This window comes from Poecilia mexicana, unplaced genomic scaffold (assembly GCF_051168715.1).
Source record: "Poecilia mexicana isolate PSO_F unplaced genomic scaffold, ASM5116871v1 scaffold_14, whole genome shotgun sequence".
Taxonomy (NCBI): Eukaryota; Metazoa; Chordata; class Actinopteri; order Cyprinodontiformes; family Poeciliidae; genus Poecilia; species Poecilia mexicana.
The window spans coordinates 18,837,061-18,858,231 of record NW_028263383.1 but is presented as its reverse complement, the minus strand read 5'-3'; the positions used below and the strand labels follow the sequence as shown (position 1 = coordinate 18,858,231).

The window sequence follows — 21,171 nt, the reverse complement described above, 5'->3', positions numbered from 1 at the left end:
TCTTACTTGAGTATTTGGTCCATGTGACAAAAACATTTAGATACCTCTGAGCTTGTTTTAAAAGACTTCCGTAAAAAAAAAACAAGCTGCACAATCATAAGAAGAAAAGAGAAACTTTATTAAACACTCATCACGTCTGCAGCTTGTAGTAGTCGCTGGAAGTTGAAGTTAGCATCGCTACGAAACCCTACAAGGTCAAAATACTCCACATGTACGTCCACGTAACAAAAAGGCAGCATGTGAAAGCCGTCACAACGGCTAAATGGACTTTATGTGTGAAACAATCGTGGCGTGACGGCAGAGGCAGAATGTTCGTAGCGTCCTTCGCAAAGAACGACGAACCATGAAATCTCCCCTCAGTCCACGTTAACATGGAGATTATTCAAATTTAAAATATAAAATTCATACTGTTGAAACCTTTTTATTTTTTTTAAAATCCTCTGAAACAAAGTTATATCTACATCAGTTATTAACAAAAACAACTCAAATCTTCAGTCTAGTTTGGATTTAAAAGAAATGAATCTGACAAAACAAAAATCTGTTGTACAACTTTCTCAGAACAAACGACACAGAGGGACCCCCTCCTACTCACAGCTGCAGGTTGACCGATTCCTGGAGTTTTCTGTGCGAGCTTACTAGAATCTATTCACAGAAAATGTATTTATTTGAGGATTTTTCGTAGAGCATATCTAAAACATTCAAAGGAAAGATGCTTGTTGGGCAGCTGAGACGCCTCGGTGGAACGCTTCCCGAGACGCTACTGGCTAGCTTTTGGAAAGCAGCACAAACAGGAGTTTAAGTCATCTTGATTGTAGATGCGATTTTCTGCAGTAGTGCTGAGACGGTTACCATGGTGAGTATTAATGCATATTAAGGTATATTTGGTGTTTGAACTATTAAATTAGGCAGTTAACAGTATTTCTTGAGTGAGCCTCCAGTGTTTGTGGATTTCAGCTGTTCACGAAGGGGGTCCTCTGTATACTGTAAGGGATTAATTTCCAGTGTCATATTTTAGCTGTTTGGGCTACTTTTTATTAAAATAGGGTAAATTTGTTAAAAAATTATAAAAAAATAAAATAAAATAAATTTCAGCTTCATGTCTTATTTTTTTAATGTTTTAAAGGTCAGTTATTTGTATGCTGGAACTTTAATTCATGAAGTGATAGGCACATACCTGCACACTGTTCATACTTTAAATTAGTACTTTGGTAGTGATGATAATGACGCTTTTAGCTTTTTCTATTCTGGATAAAAACGCTGGATTTAATGGAAGTATGGTTTAAAATGAACAACATTAAAGTGATCTTAAAAAAAAAACAGCGTTATAACACTTAAACTAGCGAACCAACTGATTTATGCTTGTGACGGTAGCTACATGCTCGTGATTTCACTACCGCTGCAGGGATACATTCTTGTCGGCCCCGTCGGGAAGCACGTTCAGAGTACGAAATCTGAAGCAGCTGAAATCCAAGCTGCTCCTGTAGCCGTCTGTGTCGCTCAGCAGCTGAGGCCTCCGTGGGAATATCCAACATGGCTGTTCTCAGGATACAGAGACAGCTCCTCCGTGCTGCCCAGCCCGTTGTTCAACTCTGGAAGACGCAGGAAGACAGGAAAACTGACGGAAACTCACCCAACACCGGAATCATTCACTTGGCTTAACATTAAAAAAAATAAATAAATGTTGTCACTTTACATTTCCCAAACTGCATTCTGAGTAGGCATGGATAAAACAAATCCCTTCACGTTTATGTAGAATTGTTTGAGGTAACAGATAAGCTGAGTTGTCATTGGCGGTACGCCGCCTCTTGCCTCCTTCATTAATTTCCTGATAAGTAATCATCGCCTTCTGTGTAAATAATCACCAGAGACAACATTTACGGTGATTTAGATGTGCATAAAACAGTGTTTGCTTAAACCTCTACAAGTTTTTTTTAATTGGACCTGTTTTAAGACAACTTTGATGTTGACCCCCCTTATATTAGCAATTAGCTTCAACCTCTGGTACAAGCTAAGTAATCCATGGATGAAGATGCATCTGAGTTAGCTATCTCAAGCAATATATTAGCTGCTAATAAATAACCTATTAGATGGGGATAGACAATATGACTGAAAAATACTAGATTTTTGGTTTTCATATCTGAAATACTGCCATGTTGGTGATGTGACCTCTTGTTTTATTCACAGTTTGCTCTCATGCGGTTGCACTCATCCTCTCCTCTCACTCCACGCCATTGTTTTTTATTTTAAGCAGTTATGAGGCGAAACCTGGAACTGCTGCTACGCAAGTTACTCAACAGGTTGTTGCTAAGTAGCAAAGAGCGAGAGTCTGTTGCTGCCACCAACCATGCTAGCCTTGAGAGGCTGAGCTTCTAAAGCCTTTTCTCTGCCTACATCCCCCAGAATGCCATGCGGCTCTGGGTCGGAGTTCAGGGAAGTAATACTCTATCAGACATATTATCTACTGATATGGATAACGCCTCTATTGCAATATATATTATTATCGCCCTACTTTGACAGAACTTTGCTTCAAGGATCGCAAATTGAACCTTTTCAGCTGCCGTCGCTATCAGCAGCTTAGCTAACATTAAAGCTAGCAGCAAACATATTCCACACACCGAACAGCTTAATTATGAATTTGAAAACAGTGACTGGAATCTGAGAAAGCTGCACCTGAGAAAATGAGCTTCTCCTTCATGATGTTGACGTCTCGACTGGGCCGTCGTACCACAGCGCTCAGCATGATCTGCTCTGGGTTATAGTTCTGCATGCCGCTTATCCTCCACCTGTGGCAACAAACACATTCAAACTGTTGTGAGAAAAATCAGGTATTGGATAGAAGGAGCAACCTGCTTTGTGTTCAAGCGTTATGTAGACACACATTGGTGAAAATCTGATACGAGAGGACAGTGGAGGGAGGATCAGACCAACAGTGGCAGGCGTACAAAGCACAAGGAGGAGGACAGAGAGAGGTGGAAACAAAGGTTAAAGGGGACGCCATGGTTACCTGATCATATGATAGCTGACAGATGCCAGGGAGCAGCAGAGGAAGGTTGAATGCAGATCAGGCAGAGCGCAGGACAAAGAAAGAGCGTGAGAGGAGAAGAAGACAGGAGGACAGTGAGAGGTCGCGGCACAGAGGACGAAGATGACCGACATGATGAGAATGACGAGCGACAAAACTTTAATCTGGTCCAGTTCAAACACACATCCTGTCTGGACAACAAACCGTCACTGAAAATTCCAAAAATGCTATCGAAACAGTATTTATGTATTTCGACACACGTTTCAGTTGACTTTCATCATAATTAAGATGAAGGAGAAGTATAAGGAGCCATGTGGTGAAGCTCAGTGTCAGCACTAGACTCATTTCAAACCAGGCACTCTGCACAAATTTCAGAGAGGCCTGAAGGCTGTAAAAGTGCTGTGCTCAGGAAGTTCACTGAACGGAAATGTTGCCCTCACCTTCCAAAACGTCAGCTCTGGAGAAATGACCCACACTGCAAAGCAGGACGTTTTCTGTACGCATTAACCCATCTATAGTCGGTCTTTCTCTAGACATTAGCCAAGCAAAACATATACTAGGTTGTCTGTAGAAGGATAACATGGTGGACAACTCCTCTTGTCTTTTCTTCAGCACTCTCCACACAGCTTTTCTATACAGTTTAAATCTGAGGACTGAGGCTACATTTGTGTTAATTGGGAAAAAGTTCCACATTTTGACGAGACAGCCAAGACACCTTGAATCCGCTGTAGTTTTCACACCAGACCACTATAAGGCGCTGTGATTTTAACTTGTCATCAAAACACAGGTGGTTTTGCCCCTTAGCTTCCACTTCACTAGCTTCCAGCTCAGTTAGAAAACAGTAACCCGTCTCCAATGAACCGAATGTTCATGTAATGCTCAGAAGTTAGTGTCAAACCGAACAGGTTAAGTAGTACTCAATGGTAGCCGCCATTGTTTTTGTTGCGTTCTACACATGCATGCATCAAGTAAGCACTAGCCAGGTGTTCTGCGGATGTGCGCTTTCACACCTGTACATCACACCTCCACAGGTGTGTTTGTGAAAAGTTCCACTCTGTAACCTGGTTTCACAAAATGTTTCAGACACTCTGACTACTGTAAGCAAACGTCCAGATTGCAACAAAAATGTTATAGTTTCACTGAAAACCTAAGATTACGACTGTGGCCATTGCAGCTAAGAAGGAAGAAAAAAAAAACCTGATAAGATTTATGCTGAAAAACAGAAATTTTGAGATAAAGCTCATACATTTTCAAGGAAAAACTTATTCAGTCAAAAAACGCTGACATTTTAAAGCTTTTTCTAGAATGTTTTTTTTTTTCTAGCAAATTTTCAACTTTGCAAAAGCAGAAATTTCCAAGGTTTTTTCTAGAAACTGTTTGAGATTGGGCTGAGATTTTTTTTTTGTGTGTGTAAATTTACTCCTTTTTCTTTCCATCTACATGGTCACATGCTGTCGCATAAAATTCTCCTGGAAGATGGCAGAGTTTTGTGTCTGATGAACCTTTTGTATGATGAGCTGGCTGTGGATCACTTACCTGCTGAACGACCCGGTAATCACAAAAGTATGGTTTACTGACAAAGGCCAGGAGATTTTTATTTAAAATGTCCGCATATTTTAAACAATCAAGGAAACAGACCCATAGAATCACAAAGTCTCCACCATTAGCAACAGTAGGTCAAGCAGTTGAGTAGAGAAGCAATGTTTATAAGCCAACCCAAAAAGGCCTTCAGCAAAGCTAGAGAATGGTGGATCAACACCACCTTGAAAGATTACAAGAAAATCCAGCTACTTGGACATAAACAACATGTTAGAGGGCTGATTGAAAGCTTTTCACAGTCTTTTATATCTGTGAAAATGAACGTACTTCTGGAAAAAGAAAATCCCCATGATGACAGCGACAGAGACGAGGTCTGAAGAGATCCAGATGAAGTTGTAAGCACTGTGACTCTGCGAAGAAGGAAAGAAGTCATGTAATTTCTTGCTGTTGCCACTAGATGTCACCACATGTCGCCTAAAGCTACCACAACAAAAACAGCTCAGGGCAGCATCATCACATCAGATCTGTTCTCAGCTTCTTCTTTCCCAGGGTCCTGTGCTGAACTGAAGGCTTATTCCACATCTCTGCCTCGCTGGGCCGTCATCAGTCTCTTTCCTTTGCCCCTCTGTCCTCTTGTGTTTCTGAGTGACCTCGTCTGCAAGCTGAAGTGTGTGTGCTGTCAGACGAGAGAGCTGTTTACCATGAGCCAGACGGGGTAAGGCACTTTTTGAAGAACTTGAGGGGCATCAGAAGACACGGAAGGCACCCCGCTGCACCACAGGACGGAGTAGAGCCAGGGCTCGTTCACAGGGTAGACAGTCACGCTCACATTGTGAGCCAGATAAACCCTGAGGGCGGGGAAAACAAAAAAAATACATGCCAGCACTAAGAACAGAGGCCATATAACTCTCTTTTTGTCTCTCTGCAGTCAGTGGAAAGTTAAAAGTATCAAAACTAACTTATGCTACTAATAATACTGGTCAGAAATGGAGCATCTGGATGGAAGCTGCTACAACTGTAGGTTTTTCAGTAGCAAGTCAGTAGCATGTGTTCCTCTGTAGAACATGTGAACAAAGTATGCGGTTCATAATATTAGTTTGAAAAAGTAATTTATTAAATCAAATGTATTTTACAGAACAAATCCATTTTTACTTCTATTTGTTGTTTTTATTAACCTTCTGTTTTTGTTTTTCTCAAAATAAACTACATTTTAAGCTGCAGAGATAAGATTTTAATGATGGGATGTCACTGAATTAAATGTTTGAACCACTGAGTGTAATTAAAGGAAAATCACTTTTTGCTCTGTTGCTTTTATGTCTTCTGATCTTAAAAACCAACAGCCTAGACGTAAAGGAAGAACACGAGGAAAACGTGAAAAACATTTCAGTCCCGAGACAAATTTGACCTTCTCTGTACGATGAAACTTTTTCACCAGAAAAAAAGCTAAAACTTCTAAGCCAGTGATTCATTGCTGGATATCATTAGCTCGGCTAAAAATAATCTCCTTTTTTATCTTCCTAGGACTGCTTCTGAGCCCTTTATCGGTTGCTAAGCAATAGCCGCTCGCTCTTACTGAATGTCGTGGTGGCTGATCTTTCTGTAGTGGATGGTCAGACTTGTAATTCCTCTGTGCCTTATCTCCTCCACTGACAGCTTCTCGTTTGTTGTCTGCAGAAGACCTCGCACCCGTCCTCTATCCGTGTCAGGGGCCCATGTCACCTGGCAAAAAGAAGCAGAATATGATAAGCTGATAAGGTATTAAAAAATGATTATATAAGGTGGAAACTTACTAATTGACCCTTATACTTGAATGACTTCAAACTACAAATACACTGATCAGTTTTGAGCCAGATCTCTGATTTCTCCGGTTGTAGAACTCTTATTCTGCCTGGTTTTTGCCAATTGCAGTTCCTCTTTACGATAATGAAACAGTATTCGCAATATTTGTTGATCTAAGCCTTGCTGCCAGTAGTGGTGATCAATTAATCTTATTAGGAGTAGTCCTTCTAAAAAAACCAAAAACTTTTGTAATTTTTGTTGTCATTTGTCATGTTGTCATTTTTTCCATGTCCAAGTCAACTCCTTAATGATCGAAATGAATATTCTTGTATCAGACGCATACCATCTCACCTCAAAATTGTCGTAGGTTATCGATTCAAATCATCAGGCTAATCTAAAGCATGACGACCATTTAGGGATTCAAGAACAGCAGTCAATACCTCCTCCAAGCTGTGCACTGTAGCTTGCATACTGTGTCTAACATCACCATGACAACCACAATGGTTAATCAAATGGGACAACAATGGTCATTTACTCAAATGATCTACACGTACAGTCACTTACTGCTGATTACATACAGTACATACAGTGGTTGAGACTCTAGTCCAACACCTCATATCCAGTTGAGTCTTGGGCTGTTAAAGCACAAGTCTAAACTCATGTCTGAAGTCTTTACTCAGGTCACCATCCCTAGCTTGAGGTCCGTTCACTGACCAGACAAAGGATTCATTTTTCAATTTCAGATTGACCGGTCACCAGTAAGGGCTTGATCAAGCTGAAAACCGTGACATTTCGGTCACCAGCCAGTTCCTCTGCGTTTTTCTAGCTCATCACCTTTCTGTGGGAAATCCCTGCTTTCTGCAGCGTCCACAACGTGTCCATGAACCAGCTGCGGAAGCGCGGGTGCTCCGGCGCAGGCTTGCGGATGTTGAGCAGCACGGAGCTGTTGGCCCTGGCTGCCAGACGGAGCATCTCTACCAGGCTGCAAATCGTCAGGTTTCCTATCCGGCTGCGATCCTTCGGGCTCAGGGTTTTCACCGTCCAGTAGGGGTCACTCTGGAAGCAGAAGAAAGCAAACGGAGAGGCTGAGGATCACGCAAATTCTACTGTCCTAATCGCTCTCGATGTGTTTTCAGAGTTCGACAGAGCCAGAGTGGAATCCAGTACCTCCAAAAACCAGTGGCCTGCATTTAAAGAGTGAATCTCTGTCCAGTTAAAGAAGGAGGCGTCCTCATGCTCTCTGGAGGGGAAGACCTTACTGACGTCTGTGGTCCGTCTTAAGGTGTGGTCCCTCATGAGGAAAGGAACTCCATCCACACTTCGAGAGGGAAAAAAAACATCCATTACCTTATCTTCAGTGTATACATCTCCTAATGAATGTAGAGCAAAATTAACTTACAGATATAACACATGATTCATTAGTTTGACAAATTACAGTTTTACTGCATCTCTCTCTCACATCAATCTCTAACCACTATCCCACATATCAGCCAGGATCTATATATGGAAGCTCAGAGCCATGAAATATGAATAAGTCATTATTTTGTAATTAATCACCTGATGGTGACGTCTGCTTCCAGAGAGCTGGCTCCGTGCTGCAAGGCTCTGCTAAAGGACATCATGGTGTTTTCAGGGGCCAGCTAGAGCAAAGGGTGCCACAGTCAGTCACTGTGCAGAGTATAGAAAATACCTAAACTGAACCCCTAATTAAATATCTTAGAATTTTCACTGTTTTCTAACTTGGCAAATGTTTGAGAACTGCCAAACTTGACTAGAAGAAAATGGAGGCTTAGATTCTCCAGTCGATGCATAGTGCTGCAAAGCTTTTTCAGGTCTTTGGTAATATAAATCATTTTGACATTTATTGTTCTCTTTTATGTATTTATTTATTGGTGCCACGCATTTCTGATCAGCCGATTTTTTAATTCCAACACTGCAAAATAAAACTACAGAGTTCTGCTGATGACCATGTAATGTGCCAACTCGATCGTGAAGGAAGCTACGCAATGAAGCTAACCCGGAAATTGCGTGCGATGTAAAGACCCATCACCCACTGTGAAGAGAGAAGTGCCAAGCTGAACGAGATGGCTGTTAATGAGAGTGGTCGTGACATATTTGCCAGCGAAAAAATAGTTTAAACATTCATCTTTCTCTATAATTGTTCAATATCCGGAGTCGTGGCCAACAGGGACCGAAGGGCTTTGCTCGCTTCATCCATTGTCATTACCAAACCACAACCACAGACAGACTACAATTCTGAAACAGTGCAGAAAATCAATGTCATTGTTCACAACTTCTCCTTCTGTTTGCCGTTTGACCAGGATGAATTTCATCCTGAGAAATCGAGCTCAATGAAGAAATCCCAGATGGAGAACTAAAGGGAGATGAGAATCAAGAGGAATTGTGTAGGAAAGCGACGGCCAGGCTAGTTGGAGGCTGTTATTCTTGCGGAGAAGTCTGTCGACTGACTCCATAATCACAGCTCTGAACATCACTGCATTTGTAGTCAGCTATTTTGACCAGTATGTGCATATCATCATGCACCAACCTGAACAACATCAGGCTTATTTTGTTATTCGGTTTTACATCTTCAGCTCTGAAACATGCACACGTTCACTCTGTATGTTAAAGAAGCTTCATAATGTCACCTTTTGGGAGAACAGATCAGTATTAAAATATTACATTGCTGTACTATTTACAAAAGTAAGCAGAATACCAACAAAGTCCCTCTAATTTGGTTCTGAAAGTTCTGGGGCTTTTACAGTGGGAGTCTCAGCTCACCATTGGAGCTCCCCGTCGACCAATAATGACCGGTGGTGGTTTTAGGACATGGCGGTCCATAATGCAGGGGCAGGTGAAGGTAAGAGGTGCAAGGCAAAGAGCCAGGAGGGCTAGAATGTAGATCGCCAACACAGTCACCTGGAAATCTAATAATGAAAAGAACTGGTTAATTATGTGGACAGTTTTACAAAAGCACTGATCAGCAAATGCATGGAGCAGCTAGACCCATACAATTACAAAGTACAAAGTCCAATCCCTAACCGAGCAAAAATGAAAAAAGCAACATTCCCTACACACTAATGGAACCGAAGGTTGAAACCATCCCAATGATGATTCAGATAAACATCAATACTTACTGGATCTCTCTTTGCGAACCACATAGCCAGCTATCAACCAGCTCACAGCTGTGAGTGTGACCAGGCCTCCGATGTGCAGGAAAGGAGCAGTGAACTAGTAAGGAAGATCAGGACGATGTGTGAAGTCATCAGAAAACATTTGAATCTAAAATAGGGACTTCACAATGGAATTAATACTTGTGATAATAAAATAACTTTTGTGACGTTCAACTGACCCGGGAACTTAAGATGGTGTTGTGCACAGCTTACTAGTCTGACAAATTGCTAAGCATTTGAATTGTCACCCAGGCAGTTTGCATTGGTGCTATTTATTAGCAAGGAATAGTGTTCAGTAACTTACATTAGCATATTTGTAAAGCTTGACGTCTTAGGATAGCACTTGTTCAAAGTTGGTGAGTTTGTCCCATTTTGGATAAATAAGTATAACACCAGGTAGTTTCTAACCTCACCTCAGAAACTATGCCTGGAACAACATTTTCATTGTCTTCTTTCATAGGTATTACAGCATCAAAATTGCTATATTTGTGAAAACGTGATTTATAATGGTGGATGCAAACTCAACTGTAGTTGTGTTCCCACCTGAAGTGAAACAAGAATAATTTCCCACTCATCTCCCCAGACGTCATCGACAGAGACAAAACCAGAGACTATGGTGAGTAGAGTGGCCAGTACTCCAATCTGTAGAGACAAGCGATGGTAAACCTAAGCTGTAGTTCTGAAGTGTAAATCGGCTACATCTACAGTAACAGCTTCAGAGGTCGTCTTACGGCACCTTGTGAACCCAGTAGAGGTTGAGCTGTTGACCCAAGGATATATGGAAAAGTGCCAAAATCTAAAACGTACAAACAGTGAGCTGTAAATCAAGCGGTCAATGTTGGAGCTGCTTAAAGGTTTGGGAAAGGCTGTTACCAGGAGGAATGTGATATAGATGAATCCCACAGTGGTGGAGGTGACGATGGGAATGGTCTCGTCTCTCCACTCCCCAGAGTGATTGTACACCGACCTGGAGTACGAACAAACAAGAGCTGAATTATCCAAGGTGATGCCATGATGAAACAAGACAATACTGAGTTTCAAAATATTCAGTTCAAGTCAATCCAGTTCAAAAATATTTTATGCATTGTGAAAGAGTCATTATTGATGCTGTTGGAATCAGAATAGGCTGAAGACTGTTGACGTTTGACATCCTCGTGACTGCTGTAGCATGCTGACAGCTCAATTTACAGGAACCCAGTAGGGATTGGTTTGGCAACAAGTCTTGGATGACACCATCAGGTTGTTGACAGGAATCGCTAATTTACCTCATGTGCTTTTGCCAAATGGGACGGCTTCAATTGGAAATCAAGGGGGTAAGTAGCTGAGTTCAAAGCCAACAGAAAACGAAACTGTCACATTGAAGACTCTACAGGCCTACAGCTAACATGTTGAAGGAGAAAGTTCATGACAATTCAATGAGAGAATGTAAGAACAGGGTAGGATTGTTTGGAGGGACTCCAAATCAAGAACTTTGCCTTTTACCTCAACCTTTTCTTCAACTGGTGTTGCTGCAGATGAGGCCAGAGTTGGTGTGACCGTCTCTAGCTCCATCCTGTCATTACTTCTGAACAAGACGATATTTAAACTCCTGTCTTTGAGAGAGAGACTGACCCCTAACCCAACCTCTTTGTCAACTACTACGGTCTTGACATAGGGATCACACGGAAAAGATAAAGTCCTGAATTCAAGTGGTTAAGTTGAACTTCCAACCTTAGAGATGGAGTGTGGACCTCCATCATCCAGGAGTGCCAGGATAAAACCACTCTCCTTTCCTCTCTCAAAACAACAGATGACTTGTGAAGTGCCCTTTTGGAAAATTGAGGCCAAAGATAAGATGTTTGGCCTTGATTTACATCACTGAGTTTCAAGAAAACCTAAAAAGAAATGTTCTATGTTCCTATATGTTGTTGGGGGTATTGTGAGGTAAATTAGGATCCCAACCTCATCTGGAATAAGTCCCTGACCTTTCAGATATCCAATATTTTGCCCAGTAAGTACATCATAGAGGAAAACACCTACCAGTTGAAGTCATTGAAATCATTCTGAGCCACCAACCAGAAGTAGGTCCAAAAGAGAAGGAGAAGGAAGGAACTACTCAGGATGGTGAACCATGCACACTCCCACTGTGAAGAAAAGCACAGTGAAAGAACCAAAAACTGTTATCAGTCTGATTCAGGTTCAATGCGCTGTATCTAATGCTCTCTAGCGTTTTCAGCTCTGCTAAAGTGTTTATCATTGCAACTTGTCATACTGTGTTTGTCCATATTCTATATCTGTTTAATTTAATGGTGAAACTCCCACACAGTTAACAGGGAAAACAGGATCAATGCTCATAACTTCAGCCAACTTACCAGCATTCAACCTTACATGGACTAAACGGGAGCATCCAGAGATCCTCACAGGAACAACAGGGACTTACAAACTCTACCATGGAAATCCATAACCTCACACCTTTTATTTTTGAGCTGCTAACCCCATGCTATTTTCTGAACCAATCAGATAAATGCATTAAAGTAATATTTCCATCTTAAATCTAGAGGTGTTCAGATACTCCAAAGTACATTCAGCACTTTGCTGATATGAAGAGCTATGTTGTGTTACCATTCACTGCTGAAGTTATCTACCAATGGAAGCTAATGGAAAAAAACAAAAAAAAAAACCCCACTAGGTTTTGAAAATGGGGTACACAAAATAGTGCTGGGTTTGAATCTCAGCCTGGGGGTCTTTCTGTTTCCATATTTTCCCTGTTCATGAGTGAGTTCTCTCTGGGTACTCCAGCTTCCTCCCGCAGTCTAAAAACATGTTTGTCGGGTGAATTTGCCTCAGTAATATTATCATGAAGTGTTTCTTCTCTCACTTCAGTGAAACTTCTGAAAGTACCTTCACTGAATGAGTGAGAATCACGTTTTCACCAAAAGCGCACCACACACAAACACACTCATGACATTTACGTTAAAGTCAAACTTCTTTTTTAAACACCAGCTTTATTGTTTTAATGCCATTTTTCAACCTGCCGGCACCAACAACACACAGTAAACACTATACTTACCTTGTTCTAGCATACATATATACTTATTGTATTAGTTATGTAAAAAAATAACTTTTTTTTAGAAAGTATATCTTCCTCTTTAATTTGTTATTTTATAATTATGTTATTTAAACTTTGCACGTAGCTTTTCTTTTGTCTGATGGCGTCATTTTAAAATATTAAATCAAATGTTATGCTCAGCTGCTCAGTATTTAAATCCCCTTTTTTTTTAAACCTATTTTTCTTACTCATATTTTAGTCATTTCTTGGACATCTACTTTTACTTGAGATACAATACGTTGAAGTAGTGCTACTCCTACTAGAGCACAATAGTTTTGGCACTCTACCCACCTCTGCTCTGAAGTGTCCTCATGTATGAGTGTGTGTGTGAATGCACGGTTGTTTGTCCTGTGTGTGTTTGTGTGCCTCTGTGATGTCCTGACTTGTGCAGCAAAGGTACAGAGATCTTCTGCGACTCTGAAGGACTCTTCCCCTCAGCGGTTAACTGGATTAGAAGCTAATGCAAGCTGAGGGGGAGGCGTCCAGTATGATAGGTAACCCAAAGGATTCTGCAAAGCTCAGATTAACTTTTCAGCACACCGTGCCTGGACTGTCCCTTTTCCAGAAGCTTATACTATAAAAGGCTCTGAAATGACAGAAGCGAAAGGCGACAGAAAATGCCATGACGAAAATTTGTTATCAAAGATGAAAATAGAGAATTCACTTCAACCAACACTGGCTTTGGTCATTACAATAACCAATTCGCTATCTGGAAAATCAGATTAGCGAGAAACAACAGCGCTGCGAACCCGAATCACACAACAGACGACACCGGAAGATTTCCAGCTTGGAACTGATTTATTTCCTGAAACGTTACTCGTGTTTGCTCTGTGCCGATCGACACATGTGGCTCTCGGAGAGACAGTTTCTTTGTCAGGTTAGAATTCCAGTTTCAGGCGAAGGGGGTGAAGCAGAGTTCAAACGAGGCTGTGACTAACGAGACAAGATGAGAAAATCACCTTGGTGAAGATAAATGGCAAGAACAATTCTTCACTCTGAGCCGTAACTCACGGCCTCCCGTGGGGCTCGTTCCACTGATCAGAGACAAAGTGACCACATGTAAGTGCGCAGCACTGCCGCTTTGCTTGCCTCGTCTCCTCCTCTAATACCGTCGCTCTGCGCTGCAGTGGAAGCAGACGCTAGCTGTGCTTCCATTTACTTTGTTGATATTCTGCTAAAGTCGAGAAAAAAAAAACAATTTTACAACTGCAGTGTTTCCATTGAACAAGAAAAGCAAAAAAAAAAAAATAAATAAATAATCATGAGAATAAGTTTGTTCATTCTGACTTCCTCCTCATGCCACTTATTTGCCTTTTCCGCCTGTAGTAACATCTGGTTACAAAGCCAAAGAAATGTTTCCATTGCACTGATTTCAATAAGGTCAACCAAACCACCTCTTTATACTTTATATTGAAACACTAAAGTTATTGTGTGCTTCCGATAAGCAACTTTTATTGAAAGGAAACACAGCTACTGTTTCTCTTTCTGAATGCTGGACTCTGAATGCCAGAGTTTGATCAGAGTTTGAGGGAGAAAAACACAAAGCTTTGGAAATCACACAAATGGTGGCGATTCAGCTGCGTGCTCGGATGGCTTTCCTCTTCTTGGTTTACACATCGACACTTACCAGCTTTGAAACTGAGTAAACGGGCTAATTTATGGCAGAGCTTGCTGTCGCTTCGTGATAAAAATGAGACGCGCAGCAGCGGGGGGTGTGGCAGCGCAGCGGGAAACCAGAACAGCTGGATGTCTGGTTCATTTCAGTGCTCCACTAAATTTGCTGCAGCCTTTATGAGGAGGATCGGCTCCTGCAGTTACTGGGGCCTGATCTGGGAGGCCTGGAAGAATTCACCACTTAGAAAGAATGAGACCTAAAGGTTTTGTTTCAGACTGTTGGAAATGACAATGGAAAGTCCTCTAAATCCAAATGTCCACAGCTGAGCAATGAGATCAAGACACGGAGACACAGAAAGCAAAAAGAGATGTAATCCGATATCAATACCTGTATCGGTCGCAATATTGAAAAAAAAAAAACAAAAAAAAAAACATAGATTGGGTATTGATGACAATGTGCTATGAGGGCAGATCTATTGAGTTTGGTTCTATGCTTTGTGCTCTGAGCGATGTCATGCTTTATTTATTTTACATTATATTTAAAATTACTAATTGTACTTTATCAACCATTTGAAAGAAAATTTATTGGAGTTTATTTTTACATGTTTGAGCAAAGTAGGCAACCTGTTGTTTTTGTCAGTTTCAATTTATTATTATTTATTTTACATTGGCTGTTATACTCCTAATTGCACTGACTGAACAAATTAAAGCTGTGCTGTTTTTCACCAAGCTTGTGAACATTTGGAATTCAGTAAATGTATGTCTGCATTTAAAAAAAAGAAACATTTTAAGTCAATTCATCACTGATTTTCTGTATTGTGTTCAGTACCGATACAGGTGTCAATACTGATACAGATAACTGTATCGGTATTGAAAGTGGCTTGGAGCGAATCAACCAGGCTAAGCTAATCATTAGCGTCATCAGATGTTCGCTACATCTGAACTTATTGGCAATCTCCCCTTTTTGCAAATTAAATATTTTTCAGAAAAGCAAAAAAAATAAATAAAAAAGACACCTTATAGGAGCATCAAAACCTTTGTTTAAAAAATGGGGACGTCTTATTCACCCCCTTCAAATAAAGTGTTACCTAAATTATTTCCATAAATCACCTTCATACACTTTAGAAAAGTGTCCAAAACACTTTTCTGCCTTATTCCTTTAAAATAAATAAATAAATAAATAAAACGATGATCCTTGACAGATGCAGACACAACTTTCTTTGCATCGCAGCCATTTCATGGTCTCCACACTTTGTTCTTCTCTCACCTTGGAGCTCTCGTCTTGGGAACGCTGGTAGCGTTTCCAGCGGCAACCGTAGATCCCGGTGACCAAAGACAGAAGGACCTGCTTCTCGTAGACCTGTAAGGGTTGGTGCTTCACCATGCTCCTTCAGCCTCAACGCGCCTCCAGTCCGTTAACATCCCACACACGACTGGGAACCCTGAAGAGGAAGGCATGAGGAAGTTACTGAAGACCTGGGAAAAACATCCTCGTCCTTCGGCAGCTAATTACACTTTCCTCTGCCTGATGTTATGTCATGAGGTACGAACACTTTGTTTTTTTCGGCCCAACAACATCGATATGTTGCCAGCCTTTAGCCTCGCTTGGTGTGACGACACTTGTAAGAGCAGATCAACATACCGTTTACAGGTGACTCTTGTCTACCATAATGATCTGGTTTCTGTTTAACCACCTTTGAGTCAGACTTAAAGATCGGGTACTGTGTATTTGCCACATTTTGCTTTTAAAACAGAGAAATCAGTGGGTTGGTAGTGAAAAGGAGAAAGCAATCTACCCAGTTTCTGACACAAAACACCAGATATCCTTTCTACTGGGTTCTTAAATAATGTCGACAAAATGTACATTCATAGTTTTATCTGTGATCTCAGTGTTATTCAGCATTAGAGCTCATTCTGATTGCCGGGAAGCGTGTCGTGAATTAGTTTTAAGTAAATAATTAAACAAAGCTAAATCACTCTTTTTCAACAAGTAAGGAATATTTCTCTGATGCTCATAAATGCAGATATTATGCTTGAAAAGTGTGGCTGAAAAAAAGACACGTGTCTGTCGTTTTTAAACACAAAACGACAGACAGATGTATAGCCACATATATTAAACACGCCTATAAAAGGTTTGCTCCTTTTCTTTCGTGCGTTTTGGAAACTACTGCCTGTTAACTCAATTCAGCTGATCCAGAGCACATACGAACCCGGCTTCGTCTCTTTTCAACAGCCAAATCAGCTACGAGGAGAAGGTTTTTCATGCAGGACATTAATCCACTCTGAAATCTAAATTTTCCTCACCTATATTGTGGAAGAGATCTTGGAACAAATAGTAATTTCCTTAAGGGTTGGTTTCCTGGTCAGCAAGCCTCGACAGAACCAGCTGCTCCTTTGTCCTTATCTCTTAACGGGGCAAATTACAACGTGGAGGACAGCCAAACTAAATCTGCCTCTGTCTGCCTGTGGACAGCTTGATTTCCACTTGTGTGGAACATAAACAAAGAAAATAAATAAATAAAGAAAAGCACAGTCAAAAAGCCAAGAAAATCACAATGGTGACCAGATGCATTGTGGTCTCTTCACGATCTAAGCCTCGCTTGTCTTCTTTCGGGATCGTAAACCTGCAGTGTGTGGAGCAAACGAAAAGATTTGGGAGATAACAGTATCACCCAAGCTGTCGTCTGGCTATACATTAGAGGCACACAATATGAGAAAATCCAAACAATATTAGAGTTAAATGTCGCAAAAACGTTGCGATCAGGCTTCATCCGACAAGACAACAATGAAAATGTTCATTTCTGACACACAGTGCCATAGCGAACCACTGCTGCGTTCAACATATTCACTTTGCAATATGAATATTGTGCATATTCGTACTGTAAAGAGGATGCAGCACAATTGAGGACTATAAATCAGATGTGCAGCAGATCATAACAGCGAAAGAGTGTTTTACTAAGCACTGAAGATGCTTGAATATTGCTTAGATTGACGCAGTTGAAAAGATAACATTGAGAAACCCCTTACACTTATGTTACTCATTTGAGCTGTTGCTTGTTTTATTCACTGCAAAACAGAAGCAAATATGCGTATTTTGCTAAAACCGTGTCAAATAAAAAGCAACAGCGTGGAATGAAAACAGAAAATGAGTCCAACAGCTTGGGAGGAAACAGGAACAGGTCATGTCAGCAGTTTAGCAATATTTCAGATATTTAAAACAAAAAAACAAATCAATAATTATTGATATGATAACATGTTGCGTTTTTCAGACACATTGCCGCCCCCTACCAGAGACACTCCTCAGATACTTTCTATTAGTAGCCTTGGATTTTACTTAGGGGTGTCATAGTGAAGGGTACAAATAAATACCACACATCTTCATAAAAAACAACAAAAAAGCTTTTTTCTGTTTCTTTTTTACAATCACGCACTATCTTGTATTGGTTTATTGCATACAGAGACAATAAAACACTGATGTTCAATTGTGCTTTTGTAGAATAGTTGCCTTTTTACTAAGCCTTCATTGGCTTTAGTCAAGATCCCTCTTACAAAAATCAAATTTTTTCCCCCCCATTACTTTCTCATCATCAGGGCTTGAACAGAGTCTCGACTCAAACAATACAATAATCCCTAATCTCAGCCACTCAGCTTCCACAAAGCCTTTTTATCCCGTTTGTCCATTGTCGTCTCCGTTGTCTGTTTCCACTCTGTCACAAACACTTAACGCCGATAACGCCTTTAATCTTCCACTGAACCTGGCCTGAAAGCGCTTTCCATCGGCGACAAAACCCTCGCTGCCCACTCAGAGGAAACCGTGGGAGGTTTTCAAGCAGGAAACAAAGGCAACGAGATTAGCAGCTGCCGAGCCGAGCAGGACACGAGAAGAGCTCAGGTTGAGGTGAGGCAGAGCTCTCTGCCAGGACAGTGAGCGACTGGGGCAACAGCACGGTTTGAGTCATGCTGCCACGTATGAGAGGTGTTGATATGTCTTCCAATAAAGTTTGCTTTTTAAAAAAAGAAAAGAAAGAAAGTATTTGCTGTGTTGATTTAAGTTCATAGACCTGTTGTTGCTAAACAACCACAACACAAGACTGGAAAATCCTCAGCAGTGAGCAGACACACGTTTCCACAAGAGGCAGCTGGCATGGGACAGAGAAGGACGTTATAATCAGGTGGACCAGTAGCAAAGTGACTGGAACTCGGTATACACACAAAATATATATATAAACACTATTAAGAATACAGTTAAGTACAGTATGCCCTCCCAAAAGCGTGTAAGAATTGGACAAAATGTGCATGTGTAATTGTGCATTGTTTACAAGAATCATAGACCAGCGATGTACTGGTTAATCCCACAGCTCCATTTAGTGACATTTAAACCATATTAGTCTCATAAACAAAGTTTTGCAGGAGGTAGGTATTTACTGAACATTTTAAAAGTAAACTTTTCTTCTTTTTTTTAATTATTGAACATTTATCTGCTGTGGTTTTCATTTGACTTTATTTACTTATTTCTTTCTTTAAACGTTTCTTAGTTTATTTATGAATCAGAATACGATTAAAGAATATACTTTATTCGTCTTTTCTCAGTTGTTTATGCATTTACCTTTATATTTACTTTTCTGTTAATTCCGGATTTTATTTGATGAAGCTTTTACTTGCAGTTCAATCAGTTTAATAAATTGTGTGTGTGTGTGTGGTAGCTTTTTTTTATCAATCTGTAGCGCAAATATAACGTTTGACTGAATTATTTATGTCAACAATAACAATTAACTGATTCATAAATTTCATCAATTATTTTTTCACAACGTATATTAAAAGTAATTTTTTGAGAGTGAAACTGTCTGAATGTACGTTTTACATCCCATCATAACTATTACAAGTCCACATAAACCCACAATAATCCCGCTACGGGCCAAGAGAGAGATTATATGAAGATAATCCAATAAAGAGCGAACAAACACTCACCTTGTCTTCTCTGCAGACTTCTTCTTCTTCGCCTTCTCAGAGTTGAACACTTACAAACTACCTATTTATTTCCACGGACCTTCACATCTCTTCGCAGATAAAAGCTTCAGACAGGGAAGGAAAATGACTGAGCAGCCTTCTCCCGCGAACCAGCGGCCCACAGCAGCCTTCACCACACCGGACCGTCCAGAACCTGTTGCTGCGCGACGCCGCAGCCTCCAGAAAGCACGTTCCCGAGGAGGTTCCTCTACCTGAGCGCGCCTCACTGCGCTGCAGTGGATAATCCGTGTGACATGATGTGGGCGGAGTTATGAATTACTCTGGAAAAAGAAGAAGCAGAAGGAGCTTACTACGACGGCGTAGTAAGGTCGTTGCAGATAGAAAAGACATTTTAGCAACCCCCTCCACCAAAAAAAAAAAAAACAAACAAACAAAAAAAAAACCTCTGAAATATTTAAATAGGAGGCGCTCATCCAGCAGCCATTGGACCTCCACTGACTGGGAGAGAAGTGAATAACTCACAGACTGGATCATCAGTTTGCAGATCTGAGCAACAGAAAAATCTCAGATCTCAATATGCTCCTTATTTTACATCTTCAAAACAACTGTGTGGGTTGTGAAGTTTAAACATTTGCAAATCTTTTTCTACATGTTGCCCTCTAAATTACATGACAACCTTACCGTCACATTTCCTTTATTCCTATGACCTATGGGTTATAAGAATGCAGTGAAACTTTCCATATGTTTAGTCAAGAACACACCGATCCTCCACCTTCCCCTCTCCACCTCGATAGAAGAGAACCATCTCAGTGTCATAAGGTGGAGCACAGGCAAAGAGTTGGAGCAGATGAGTAACATCCTGTAAGCTATCTATTCCCAGCTCAGCAGTAGCAGATTAACTGTTGGTTTGGGATAATTACGGCAGATCCCTTTAATCCCAAACAATTGGCAGTGAAGGTCTTCCAACTAGGAGTTTTCCAGCAGGGGAAAAGGAGCTTTGTGTTTTCAACTTCAACATTTAATATTGATCTCACAGTAGCCAACACAACGTTATTAATTAGGGGAACTTCGTCCTGAAGTTCTTTTTTTCCTTTTTATTTTTTTTAGTTGCGTTTCTTCTTATTTTATCACAGGTATTTGCTGACCTCTAGTGTCCGCTTGAAGTAACTACAGTTAGAGCCAGCGTTACTGCTTTATTTAGTGAGTGGTGGGACAACGTTGAAGTAGTTAAAAACACTTGAAGAAAGAGTATTTTCCAAAACCCCTATGGTGTATTACATATTAGAAATAGATATTATTTTACTTTAAGCGATTAATAACGAGAATGGTGGGTTTACGTTTCTCTGTAACTCGAATAATGATTATTCATTTAGCCCTTTTTTTGTAACACCTAAAATAAAATAGGTATACCCTAAAATGTTTAAACAGTGGCTTTAAGGAGTGAATAGTTGGTTTAAATTACAGAATACTATAGTCATCCTTTAATAAATAAATAAATATGTAAATAAATAAATAAATAACAATAGATTTGATATCAGTTTCTCATCATCACATGTATTTTTAGTAATAATAATAACAAGCTATTATTATGTTATTGTTGTTATAAATAAGTGAAAGGCAATTCTTTATCAAACTGTCGAATCGGAAAGCTTAAAATCTGAAGCTAACTTCGCTTCTTTTCTCTGCTAAGTAGGTACAAATTACTTTAAGAGTTTAAAGATGGATTCGTTGAACAGGGAATGAATTCTTACGGCAAAATAAATAAATAAATAAATAAATAAATAAATAAATAAATAAATAAATAAAATACCATGATGTCCAGCTGGTATATCTCGGTCGCGTTTGCTCGCACGTGAGCGCGGAACTTTGGGTCGGATCTGAATTTAACGTGACGCGACTGAGAACGAAACGTAACAGGCGAGTCTCTTTGCTTTGGAACACAGTTCCTTCAGAAGGACTCGATCCTTTTAAGAAGTTGGACAAGCTTA

General features: G+C 40.3%; 1 protein-coding gene across 1 annotated transcript; it reads right to left on the bottom strand.

Annotated features, from left to right (window-relative positions):
- Positions 1 to 97: 97 nt before the first annotated feature.
- On the bottom strand, positions 98 to 19,719 carry gdpd5a (glycerophosphodiester phosphodiesterase domain containing 5a). Its single transcript, XM_014977534.2, has 16 exons — positions 19,184 to 19,719; positions 15,483 to 15,657; positions 11,533 to 11,636; positions 10,387 to 10,480; positions 10,250 to 10,309; positions 10,057 to 10,155; positions 9,478 to 9,571; positions 9,122 to 9,267; positions 7,898 to 7,980; positions 7,508 to 7,658; positions 7,175 to 7,396; positions 6,135 to 6,280; positions 5,262 to 5,409; positions 4,889 to 4,971; positions 2,671 to 2,783; positions 98 to 1,589 (listed from the first exon to the last, which is right to left on the bottom strand). The coding sequence occupies exons 2-16, from the start codon at positions 15,597 to 15,599 to the stop codon at positions 1,498 to 1,500; spliced, it is 1,752 nt and encodes a 583-aa protein (XP_014833020.2). The 5' UTR covers positions 15,600 to 15,657; positions 19,184 to 19,719; the 3' UTR covers positions 98 to 1,497.
- Between the last annotated feature and the right edge of the window lie 1,452 nt (positions 19,720 to 21,171).